Source organism: Asparagus officinalis, chromosome 8 (genome assembly GCF_001876935.1).
Source record: "Asparagus officinalis chromosome 8, Aspof.V1, whole genome shotgun sequence".
Lineage (NCBI taxonomy): Eukaryota > Viridiplantae > Streptophyta > Magnoliopsida > Asparagales > Asparagaceae > Asparagus > Asparagus officinalis.
In genome coordinates this window covers 68341288-68355174 of record NC_033801.1, presented here as the reverse complement: position 1 = coordinate 68355174, position 13887 = coordinate 68341288, and the positions used below count along the sequence as shown (strand labels likewise).

At 32.6% G+C, this 13887-nt stretch overlaps 1 protein-coding gene and 2 long non-coding RNA genes across 3 annotated transcripts; all 3 read left to right on the top strand.

Moving 5' to 3' along the window:
• LOC109822216 lies at window positions 825-1394 on the top strand. The gene is made up of 3 exons (XR_002242057.1): window positions 825-902; window positions 1095-1223; window positions 1318-1394. It is a non-coding gene; the product is annotated as an uncharacterized LOC109822216 (long non-coding RNA).
• LOC109822215 lies at window positions 1906-5580 on the top strand. Its single transcript, XR_002242056.1, has 3 exons — window positions 1906-2005; window positions 2088-2189; window positions 5332-5580. It is a non-coding gene; the product is annotated as an uncharacterized LOC109822215 (long non-coding RNA).
• Window positions 11882-13111, top strand: LOC109821336 (protein FAR1-RELATED SEQUENCE 5-like). The gene is made up of 2 exons (XM_020387525.1): window positions 11882-12891; window positions 12973-13111. Exons 1-2 carry the CDS (start codon window positions 11882-11884, stop codon window positions 13109-13111), a joined length of 1149 nt encoding a protein of 382 aa, XP_020243114.1.

Genomic DNA, 13887 nt, shown 5'->3' with positions numbered 1-13887 from the left:
ACTAGAAGATATCTTGGAGATATTCTATGCATATGGTATAAAAGACGTATGTAGTTATGTGATGTTTAAGGTTCGATGGTGTCATGCTGAAATAACAAGAGATGCATATGGCTTTAATCTTGTAAATCTCGACAAGGAGATTTACCCCGATTTGAAGTTCATGTTTGCAAAGTAGGCTACTCAGTGCTTTTATGTCAAAGATCCTAGGCAGCCGAAGGTTTGGATCGCATTGTATAAGGAACCGAGAACTCTTGTTGAACTTTCTCTTGATGAAAACATAGACGGTTCTGATGATCCAAATGAGACTGAAGGAGAAGTTTTTCCTAATTACTCATACCCGTAAAATGTCAATTTTAATATGTATACTCCGCAAAATCGGCTTGATATCCGTAATGTAGGAGATTGAATGTCTAAATTTTAATACTTGTAAAATTTAAAGTATTAACTTTTTTTTAATGAATATTTTTTATTTTATCAATGCAATTTTCAACATTCACTTATTTTGCTTCCATAAATTGAATAATCATTTAAGTTGTAGATGAGCCGAAGGATAAAGCGCATAGGGGAAGTTTCCCATAATCAAGTAGGTTCATCATGAGGTATAAATATTAATTTTTTCAAATAAATTATGTTTGTGATATAAATATGCATATTTCGTATTTATAATTTTATTTTTTATGTGTAGGAATGTCCTCACGACCTTTTTGTAGTCCATTATCTGTACATAGATCCTCACCCGTTGAAGGTATTAATTTATTTAATTTTATTAAGTTAATTGAGAAACTTATTTACCTATATCATTTTTATTACTTTCATAGATATTGCGGGGACAGATACATATGCATCTCCTATGAGTCCACCTATGAGTCAACCTCATCATCGGGATTTATCGCCTAATCTAGGTATTAATTTTAAAGTCCATGAATATTTTATGTTCCATATAAATATTTATTTCACATTTTATATTATAAACAATACACATAATGGATCCGATGATGACGAGATCCAACACGAGTCTTTGGCGGGGTCTTCTCAGTCGGAGGTTGAATGTCTCTGTCCATGGACTAAAACAGTAAATTCCATCACCTTACCAGAAAAATCTATCACATTGCAAAAGAAATGCGATAGGAACTATAAAAGGAGGAGGGATGACATATTAAAGAAGGATCGTATAATAAAGCAGACATTAGAAAAGGCGATGTCAAATCAATTGAGGGAAATTGGTAAGAATATCATGTAAACTATTGAGATTTAGTCGTTATTTAATTATTGAAGTTTATAAAAAAAATTCCTCTCTTTGTCTTTGTATGGAACAAGGACTACGAGAAGGCCGGTAGGCATGGTAGTGATCTGCAAATGAAGATACCTCCTAAAGGTTATCGAGCCATTTTGGGCTGGATAGGCAACATTCCAGTTGGAGATTACGCTGTCAGATTTAATAATTTGATCGGTTGTTTAATCAGGGACCCACACCATATTAACATCACTCATAACTTTGATGAACAGCAATGGAATGGAATAAAGAAGATATGGGAGAGGCTCATGGTAATTGTTCATTATATTGTTTTTTTAATAAATATTTAATTAATTTTTAATAGTGCATGTTTTTTTCACACCTAATTTGTAGAATCACTATTGCCTTAAGGACAACCCGGACTCTTGGGATTACGTAATGAGTAGAGCAAGAAAGATACTTTGGAGGTGGAGGAGTAGACTTGAGAGTTTATACTTTACGGATATAACCATTGATTAGAAACGGATTCATCAGTTTGATAAGAGGGTTCATCCTTATAATTGGATAACTCTCATTATCGAGTGGGAGGATGAGAAGAATGTTAGTTATTTTTAATTCATTATATTACCACTGCATATACTAACAAATTACTTTATTTTGAAGGATAAATATTCGATAGCATCAGCTAATCGCAGTGCAAAGCTATATGATCACTTTCTGGGAGCTACTCCCTACGCTTGGTTTGAGCATAAATATTTGTGTGAAAATCCGGTTAGATTAAAATATTAAAACTCAACTCGTGTTACTAGTTTCATACTTTATTAGAACTAGCTTAAATTTTGATTATTCACAGGACGCCTTGACTATGCCACCAACTCTTCTTGCTAGAAGAGCATATACACCACCCGTGGGCTATGATAAGGAGGAAAAGATGATAAAAATTAAGTATATTCATGTAAGTATAAACTTAATTTTATATTTACACACATATATTTCTAATTAGAATTCCTAATTTATTTATTTCTACTGCTATATGTTATTCATGAGGCACTTAAAGCTTCACAAAACTTTGTCTTGTCCCAGTTTCAGAGCATAGAGAACACTCCTACCGATTCTAATCACATGACTAGAGAGCAATGGAGGAAAATTGTTGATGGAGTTTATGGCTCTAGACCAATCAAGAAAGGGAGGGTGCATTTATCAAGTACAAAAGTTAGGACATTCTCCACTAGCAGGAATATACAAAGCAACTCGTCTGTGACCTCAAAGCAACCATGTGAGACATCGTACACCGTGGGTAAAATTGGGCGGTATTTAATGGATAATGTTCAACCCTCCATGTTTATTCAATTTATTCCCATTATTACGCGTGACCTAAGGGGTGCACAATCGACTTGGGATGTTGTACAACGCCTCAGTGATTGTCCGTCGTTGAAGAGGATTCTTCCCGAGTTGATATACTTAGTTATCTTTAAGTTGGCGTTTGACGAGCATGAAGGTCATGGTGGAGGAGAGGTATATATTGTGACGCCCTAGGTTTCACGCAAGGCTACAGTCCAAGGCATACCCGGATTGTCAAACCTTTCAAGCACCAAATACCATGCTACGACCTGTTTCACCATCACAGTCACTATCTCTCTAGTGGAAACAACAAATAGTTGAAAGTACCGACAGGTAAATAAAAGAAATAGAATAAGCCAAGCATACACAGAAGCAATAAGAGAATACTCATCAATGAGCCTAACTGAAATAGAATAGAAATATCTCTGAGTCTGAAATAAACCTCAAATACAATGAGTTAAATAAAGTATCACTACGGCTCTAAGCCTCTACAAAATGTAATACAAATCTAGAGTCTAAACATAATCAACTAACTGTGGAGTTCTGAATAACTACTAAAATAGTAAATAGCTAGATGGAATCTCTGAAAAAGTCCCATCAGCCTGCGACTCTCCGTGTGCTGGACTCGCTACCTAAAAAGGGGGGAAAACAATGAGCGTCAAAGCGCTATAGCGAGAACATCTCCACCTCTCCCTAGGGGAAGAGGTAGGAGTGTATAGAAAATATAGAGAGTACATAAATATAGAATCATTCATATACATCTAACTAGATATTAGTATTTAGGAATCCACAACACGAGAGTTAGTACGTCGAGCGAAATAATCCAAACAAGGAAACCCTCATGTATATACCATGTCTCAAATTGTGACTCCCTAAATACTAATTCCAAACTCTATGAACCTCATGTATATACCATGTCTCAAATTGTGACTCCCTAAATACTAATTCCAAACTCTATGAATGATAAATAACAAACAAAAATATAATACTCTAAACCTCAAACCTGTAGAACAAATATCTCATCCTGATCTACACTCGGGTAGACGATTTTGACATAAAAGGAACTCATCCAAACAAAAACTAACCACATACCATGTCGTGTAAGACACGGTCTCAGAGAAAGCACCCTACTTACGATTATTCAATATGGAAGCAAAATTATACTTTATATTACTTACAAATGTGCATCTCTTATATATATTAGCGATACTCTTGTAATACTATTACTCAATCTCTCTGTGGCAATAGGTTTTATCTCCCTATCTCGGAAACATGATATGACGATACTTTTGTAATACTCTTACTCAATCGCTATGCGGAAATAGGTTTCATCTCCCTATCCCGGAAACATAATATGATGATACTTTTATAATACTTTTACTCAATCGCCCTGAGGAAATAGGTTTCATCTTCCTATCCCGGAAACATAATATTTGTATACTTTTCATATTTAGTATGTTAACACAACATATTTTAACCATATGTGTACATATCTCGGTGTACGTGTCCATATCTGGTGTTTACTAACATCTCAGATGTTAAACAACTTATAAACAGCGTATCATAACAGTGCAAGGTTGAGAGACTTGCTCGAAAACTCAACAGACGATTTTAAACATGCACAGGCCAAAAATACACTTGGCGGTCGACCGCAATTACACGGACCGCGACGGGTTCCAGGGCCTACGCAGGCCTCTGTCCTGCACGTGGTCGATCGCCACTAGGGCGCGGTCGACCGTGAACCGAAATTCTAGATTCTCAATATGGTTGTATGTGTTGTGTTCACGCCGTGTTTAGGTAATTCAAACATGATTAAAACGATATGAATCTTGTATGGAAACATGAAAACAGCAGTTAAAAACTTCTGGGAGCAACACAATGTATATAACATGATAAATTACATGAAATTTATATTTGAAACCCTAATCATACACATGAACTTGACACAAAGCACAAATCATCTTTCATCAGATTAAAAAACATTTAAATCATGTCCAGATCTTAAATATCTTCTGTAAATTTGTTCTTAAACCTTTTTACATGGAAAGACCTAGTCTTTATACATATAATACAAAAGAATTGACTTTTATTCATAAACTAGTCAATTTGGCTCTAATAAATATGTTAAAAACCCTTTAAAACGTTTTAAAAACTAGGAGGGGGATTAGCAGAGATGAACTCGCCTAAAACTTGTAGTAAAACGTTTAGGATGCTAAGCCAAAGCAGATCTCCAATTCAAAAGCCAAAAATCACCCGAAAATCCACTTGAAAGCCTCCAATATTCTTCAAGAATCAAAATAGCGTTTATAGGGGTTTGGTGGCTGTTAGGGTTCTTAGAGAAACTGAGAAATTCATGAAAATTTAATATATAAACTAGAAAAAATGAATATGGGCTTTAGAAATCCGAAACCAACTCAAAATAAGAGAAAAACTTTCTGCAGGTCTCGCGGTCGACCGTGACGGTCAACCGGACTGGGAATTTCTAGTTCTCATGATTTTGACTGTTGTGCATGTTTCGACTCTTTTCTTCCTCATGAAAGAACTTGCTTATACTCAAAACACATGGTATACTATTCACATACCATTTAACTGTATTTATCAAAATAAATATCCATATATCATGATCAATCATATATATATATATATATATATATCACAAATTTTTGGGGTTTTACATATATAACGTAACACATATGTATTTATTATGATTTTTTTGGTGTATATATATATCTTATGTGGAGTGATAATCTTTTCAGGTTAGAGGAGGTACTCCCGTAGGAAGCAGCAATACAATGTGATGTTTTAATGCAGACGACGCTGATAACAGGGATGCCGATAACGACGATGACGAGGGGTGAGTGAGACTTATTCTTATATTTATCTAGTTTTAGATTTGTTAAGACATATTATGACTTTTAATTTTACCTATATGTAATATACTTGTGGTTTTATTGCGTTGTGAATGAATATTGTTTGAATATTATGGTTGTAATTATAATGTGGAATGAGAGATGTATTGTGATTATATGATGAGTATTGTTCGATATTGTGGATTGATGGATGATGATGGATGAGTATTCATTTGGAATGTGAATGTATATCATGGTTGATTTTATGATATATTGTTAAATATTGTCATTGGATTGATATCGATACAGGCTATATGTGTATTCTCGTATGGGAGACTACCAGAAAATTTAAATTTTTTTGGCGTAAATATGTACATTGGCGATGGTATCCTGTCGCCAATGCACATTGGCGACGGGGAAATCAGTCACCAATGTTTAAAACGTTAGCGACGGATTGCCCCGTCGCCAATGTGTATTGGCGATGGGAACCGCTCATCGCCAAAGAAAAACTGTCACCAATAATTGTTCGCTGCCAATGAGCATTGAGGACGAAGAAACCCGTCGCTAATACTTATTGGTGACGGATTTACTGGTGACGGGTCCATTTTCGTCACCAATATGTATTGGTGACGAAACTTGGGGCATTGGTGACGGATTTTCCACATTGGCGACGGGGAAATCAGTCACCAATGTTTAAAACGTTAGCGACGGATTGCCCCGTCGCCAATGTGTATTGGCGATGGGAACTGCTCATCGCCAAAGAAAATCTGTCACCAATAATTGTTCGCTGCTAATGAGCATTGAGGACGAAGAAACCCGTCGCTAATACTTATTGGTGACGGATTTACTGGTGACGGATCCATTTTCGTCACCAATATGTATTGGTGACGAAACTTGGGGCATTGGTGACGGATTTTCCCGTCACCAATGCCCTGTTTTCTACTAGTGATATCATCAATGGATAGAAAGTTTGATGGATGGTCCACTTAAGTTAACATAAGAATTTTATATATATATATATATGGTTTTCATGATAGGAATAAGAGAGAAAAGGCTATAAACCTTCACAAAACTATCATTTCCTGCTCCGATCAAGTTCGTGCTTTATGCGATAGCTGCGGGGTGATATGCAGAGGCTTCTTGCCAGTTGCATGGTTTGGTCGCCCTCCGACCATTGATCAAGAAAGACATGACGATCTTACAAAAAAGATCCGAATCAGTAACCTTAAACTTATTGTTTATGTTCATAGATGCATGTTAGTATTTTTTTCGTTGTGCATTGTTTATGTAGTAGAACAGCCCTGTTGTAGGCGTGTAGTTATTTGGATCATACATAAACTTTACAATGTATATTTTTCTTTTTTTTCTTTTTTATTTTTTTCGGTGGATAGACTTTTACTATAGGAACTATGGTTCTACTCCCTCTTTTATATGGATTTTTGAAAAATTTTCTTTTTTATTTATTTCTTTTTTGCTTTTATGTTAATGAGTTGTTCTTGAATGGAGGGCTGAAGAGTCACGAGCTTTTTCATTTGTGAGGTACAAGACACATGAAGATTTGATGGTCAATTTTGATTTTATTATTATTATTTTGTGTTTTTCCTTGATATTTATTTCAGTTAGGTTTTGGAATGTAAATTGTCAATTTATCTATAGTAAGGGTGCATTCGGTCCGGATATAACTCAGATAGGATGCTTATCATATCCATATCCGCTTACCCATCTTGAATACGGATACAGATATGAATATATCTCGATAAGGAAAATTCATATCAATATCCGCTAAAATCGGATATCGTTACGGATATTGATGCGGATATATAAGTAAATATGTAAGCGGATATAAAATGGATATGAGAAAACTAAATAATATTGAGGAAAATATAGTTCATGTGATACAAAAGAGGCCGTTAATATGTTCATTGTAACTAAAAAGCTAAGATTAGACATCTAGATCATCAATATTAACCACAAATCCATAATTTAAGAATTGAAACTATCGTAAGAGTATGACTAATATATATTCGGATATTTCGGATACGGATACATATATTTCACTACAAAACCATAGCCGTAACTATATCCTATCGGTTATAAATTTGAGTAACAATATATGTATTCTAATGGATACAATTATGGATATTTCCTCAGATACAGATACAGTTTAGCACTCCTAATCTATACTATATAGTGAAGAGAACACCTAGAATCCACATAGCACAAATTTAGAGATTTGACTCTTGATATTCCATGTAACTAATTAGTAAATTATTAGATATTACTATTTTCCTCCTCTTTCAAATCCTTTACATACTCTTCCACCTCCTTTCCATATGTTTTGCACTCATGTTTACAAACGTTACATATTTTGGCGGCACCCGCAATTAATACAATTATCTATAATCATTAATTATAGCTTGACAACTATTTTTCATTCAAACTAGGGGTGCTAAACTCTATCCGTATTCGAAGAAATATTCGTAACTGTATCCATCGGGATACAGATATAGTTACTCAAATCTATAATCGATAGGATATGGTTACGGATATAGTTTTGTAGTGAAATATCTGTATATGTATCCAAAATATCTGAATATAGATTAGTCATACTCTTACAATAGTTTTGATTCTTAAATTATGGAGTTGTGGTTAATTTTGATGATCAAGTTGTCTAGTATTAGCTTTTTAGTTATAATAAACATATTAATGACCTCTTTTGTATCACATGAGCTATATTTTTTCAATACTATCCAGTTTTTTCATATTCTTTTGTATCTGCATGCATATTCGCTTATATATTCGCATCTATATCCGTAACTGCATCCGGTTTTAGCGAGTATGAATATAAATTTTCCTTACCGAGGTATATGTGTATTTATATTTGTATCCATACGAGATGGGTACGTGGATATGGATATGATAAGCAACTTATCCGAGCCGTATTCAGACCGAATGCACCCCTGATTCAAACCCTTAATATACCCCTCCCAGTTTATTTTTATTTGCAACAAATTATAAGATGTTATACTAGTCAACTCAGATCATGACAAGAATCATTTGCTCCTTCTTTAACTATTATTTTGCTATTTCGTAAAAAACAACACTAGAAAATACAATATGCTCATGGATGGAAATTATTTCAAATAAACTCTACAAGGTATTTTTCTGGTTTTTTATATATAGATGAACTTATATATATATATATATATATATATAAAGTCTCTTCATATCTTGCATGGATCCCTAGGTATCATCAATGGATAAAAGTTTAGTGAATGATCCACTTAAGTTGACATAAGAACTTCTCTATATATGTATCATACTCCTTTTAAAAGCACGAGTTCGAGAAAATCTTTCAGTGGACAAAAATACCTTTAAAATTCAAATACTAATCCATTAAGTAAAAATAAGTTAATAAATTGATGAATTCTTATTGGATATACATAGTATAAAGATAGGGATATAGTTTAAATTGAAATGTAAACCTTAATGAAATTATTAAATGCCAACTTGACAAATGTATACAAGATGAAGGGCGTACATGCAAAAAACCAAACAAATCAACGAGACAAATAATGTCGACTCTAAATGTCGAACCTAGGAATAGCGCAGACATACAAATGTACATAATATGGATGAGATATTACAAAATCTATCAAACAAATTAAAGAGATAAGAGTTGTTCTCAAAATTATAAAAAAGAAAAATTAAAATAAATGACTGCGATCTAAGGACACAACATGGCGATCTCTCACCGACTAAACTTCAAGTAGTTCTTGGTACTGCATAATTAGTTTCAAAGTTTAATTATACTATTATTATTTAAATAGAACTCTATTTATAATTGTTATTTTCTCACATGCAAAATCATGCCAATATATATAAGCTAAAAAATTATAATAATTTTCATAGCACTTTCATCTCCTTTTATAGATATATGCCTTTGTTATTTTCTTCTTATTAAATTAGATTAGATTATTTTAAAGTAATTAATTATATTACCTATTTAATCTTTTTTATATTAAGAAATAACAATAATTTTCATAACACTTTCATCTATTTTCTTCTTATTAGATTAGATTATTTTAAAGTAATTAATTAAATCGTATGTTTGACCTTTTTTATATCAAAAATTATAATAATTTTCATAATACTTTCACCTCCTTCAACAGGTATGTGCCTTTGTTATTTTCTTCTTATTAGATTAGAATATTTAAAATTTATGAATTATGAAATTGTAATAATTTTTACATCACTTTTATCTATTTTCTTCTTATTAGATTAGATTATATTATTTTAAAGCAATTAATTATATTGTATATTTGATTGTTTTTTAGATCACAAAGTTTAATTATACTATTATTATTTAAATAGACACTATTTGTATAAAAGTCAAAAAAAACCTCACACGTATTTTAGATCTCAATGCCGATTGTAATACTTACATATTAGTGTTTGTTAAAATAAATTTTATGCATGGGCTTAACTTATACGATCCTATTTTAATCAGATTAGATAAAAAAATTTTCACCCAAACTCTTCCACAAAGCCAAAAGAGAATATTAATGATATAGCTATATATATCCATAGGACTACATATATCTTGAAAATGAACGAAGCAAACCATACAAACAAAAACTATATTAATTACCCCCACACACTCACTGTTTTCAAAACCACCCTTCTCCATCTTCATCTATAATATATCCACATACCCAAATTAACCTGTTGGAGTTTCTCCCTAATCAACTATAGCATTGATCGATGCTCCTTTTTTCTTTGTACTTAAATTGTATAATATTCATTATAATGAGGACTCATCCGGATTTTCTGCCTGCCTTGAACATCCAATAAAAAATAATATGCTAGGCCTTATAGTTAGTTAATAATGAGATCCTGTCATTATAAATAAATTAAGTAAAGATTAATAATTCATAAGAATGTACTACGTTCTCTTAGCTATCACTGCAAAAACTTGTTGGCTATTTATTCCTGACCACAAGAGATTTTCAAAATTAATTTTGACGGTTGCTTGTATTAAAAAAGTTCTGTTAGGGGGCTCATACAGTCTATTTTATAATTTAAGATTGTCAACACATTTTGTCTCTAATGCATATCAATTATGAGTAATAATATAATTTAATTAATCTAAGTATATCCTAATATATTTCTGGACTCTTATCTTGTCTTTTGCTCTTTATTACATACCAAACTAATATCACGATTGATATAGACGATGAAGACACTATTGTAGAATTGCCCAAGAAAAATATAAAGGCGGAGAATGATTGATCTCGGCTTAATTAAATATGAAAAAAAGAAGGAACAAATAATAATAATTTTTAAATATTTTATAGTAGAACTTGATTTTTTGAGTAAAATTAGGAATCTTCATAAAGGATTTTGATGCAAAATTTTTAATATGCTTATGTGAATAATTTTGTCATATAAAATTATATTAGAGTCTCCAGTAATATTTAGTATTTATTTTTTATTTTAAGTCTATCAATAATTAAGATGTCTTGCTATCTTGTGAAAAGTATGTACTCTGTGCTGAGCTTATATAAATCATCTTAATATTAAGTATTTGGTTATGTTTTATTAACACATCAACAATACATTATTATATTTTTTTTCAAACTTAACACTACATTTAATGACTAAGATAAACAAATTAGAGATCGATGATTTGATTTGATAAACAAGTATATTACATGAAGTTTAATATATACAAATTTAAAAAATAATGTTGTGCATGCAAGTATATAAAAGTATATTGATCCCAGTTTTACACACAAATCTGTTTCATAAAATTTTAAAAAATGTTTAAATAAAATTTATGTCACATGTAATAATCCATGTATAAAAGTTAACTCAAGATGAATCTGACTTATTTTATAGAAAGAAAATAAATTAAAAAATAATTTTAATATTTAACTACGTGCAGTGCACGTGCATAAAAACTAGTTTTGTGTGTAGAAAAACTTATGTCAACTTAAGTGGACCATCCACCAAAGTTTCTATCCATTGATCATACCTAGAGATCCGTGCATCATATGATGAGATTTTTCATCAATAGATAGAAACTTTGGTGGATGATCCACTTAAGTTGACATAAGTTTCTCTCTCTCTCTCTCTCTCTCTCTCTCTCTCTCTCTCTCTCTCTCTCTCTCTTTATATATATATATATATGAGTAATGTTTTCCTAAGGTGACACATTAGATTCCCAACTAAGGATGCGGCCTAAAATCACATCATTCTCTTTTTTTTGCGATCCGCTCTGTTAAACTTGATCTACATGTTCTTAAATCCAAATTTATAAAGTAAAATTACTGATTGCACTGAAGCTTTTTTCCTCCGACGAGATAAGCTTTTTTCCTCCGACGAGATTATACCTAATTTATGAAATTTGATAATATATGCATTTTATATAGATCAATTACAATTTTTGTGAGAAATGGAAAACTTGGGCACTAAAGCTAATGAAGTAAACTTGGACGACGATGATTTGATATATACTCCTCAAGTATCAGATGAGTTGAGGCCAAAAAAGGGGCAGGAATTTGACACAATAGATGATGTTGTGACATTCTACAATGCTTATGCTAAAGTAGCTGGGTTTAGTGTAAGGTCTTGGACTACTCAGAAAGAGCCGGAAAGTTATGAAATAAGAAGGAAGAAGTATGTTTGTTTTAAACAAGGAAAATCTCTAAAAATCACGGATGTTGGAAAGAAAAGACGTCGAGGAAGCTTAGCTGAGGATTGTACTGCCAAAATTGCAGTTTTAAAATCAAACTCCGGAAAATACATTGTTACTGTTTTTAATGAGGAGCACAGCCACCCACTATCAACACCATCAAAGGTTCATCTTTTAAGGCCCCATTGTAACGTTTCAGCCGTAACAAAGTCTCTAACTAAACAGTTATCCATGGTGAATATACCTCAGCATCAACAATTCAGATTTCTTGGAGTACAATCTGGAGGTATAGAAAATATTGGGTGCACTCAAAGAGATTTGTATAATCATGCAAGGGATATCCGTGCTGATTTGAAGGGGCACGATGGAGAAATGTTTTATGAGTATTTAAAATTGGAACAAGAAAAGAATCTCTCATTTACTTTTCAAATTGAGGCCGATGAGGAACAAAAGATTACTCGTTGTTTTTGGTCCGATGCAAGATCAAGGCAGGCTTATAATTTTTTCGGTGATGTTGTAATCTTTGATACTACTTATAACACTAATCTCTATAGCCTTATATTTGCACCAATAATAGGGGTTAACAATCATGGTCAAACAATTGTTTTTGCTTGTGGATTTTTGAATCATGAGAGCATTGATGATTTTGTATGGTTATTTAATCAATTTTTGGAAAGTATGTCTGGTGGTGCCCCGAAGATGATTATTACCGATCAAGACACAACTATGACTAAGGCATTCCCTCTTGTTCTTCCAAATACTTTTCACAGGTATTATAGTTTGTATATATTATTGAAAATGTTTATATACATAGCCTTTCTTTTTAACACTTTATTTAATTCTTTTGACAGGTATTGTAGTTGGCATATATTAATGAAGTTTTCTGAGAAAATTGATGCGGTGAAGTATAGTATTTATAAAAGTGAGTTCTCGGCTTGCATTTGGAAATCAGAGACTTCTGAAGAATTTATTTACAATGGGAAAGTCTGATTAAGAAAAGTGGTTAGAAGGAAACAAGTGGTTGCAAGACCAATATGAACTTCGGTCAAGATGGATTCCTGCATATGTTAATCATATTTTCTCAGCAGACATGTCAAGTAGTCAACGAGCAGAAAGTGGACATGCATTCTTCAAGAAATTTATTTCGAAGAATAATTCATTGGTTAATTTTATGATACAGTTTGGCAGGGAATTAGTGTGCCAACGACATGAGGAGTTGATGGCCGATCATAAAGATGTAATTGAGAAACCTAAACTTAGAATAAATCATGACTTTTTAGAGCAAATGGTTGATATTTACACGAATGAGATCTATTACAAGTTTGAGGCTGAAGTGTGTGACAACTTTAACTATAAGTTGCAGTTTGTTAGGGCAACCGACAATCAGAGTGTGTATCAAATTCAAAGAAAGAAGCTCGCAACAAGCAAAGTCCGCGAAATTGTTTACGACAAGGACTTGGATTTGGTTTCTTGTAGTTGTAAAAAGTTCGAAAGCGCCGGAATTCCATGTACACACATTATATCATATTTGATGAAAATTGATGCTGAAATATTGCCCGATAAATACATCTTAAAGAGGTGGACTAAGTCTGCAAAATCGGGGACAGTGTATGATGATAAAGGCATGCAGATAAGCCCTGACAATTCTTATCTTTTAACGCGGAGTCAATTTATCCAATCATCTTTGGAATTAGTTGACAAGTCCCTTGTATGTGAAGAAACGAGGAAGATGTTTACCGATGGAGTGCGTATCATTAATGAGCAAA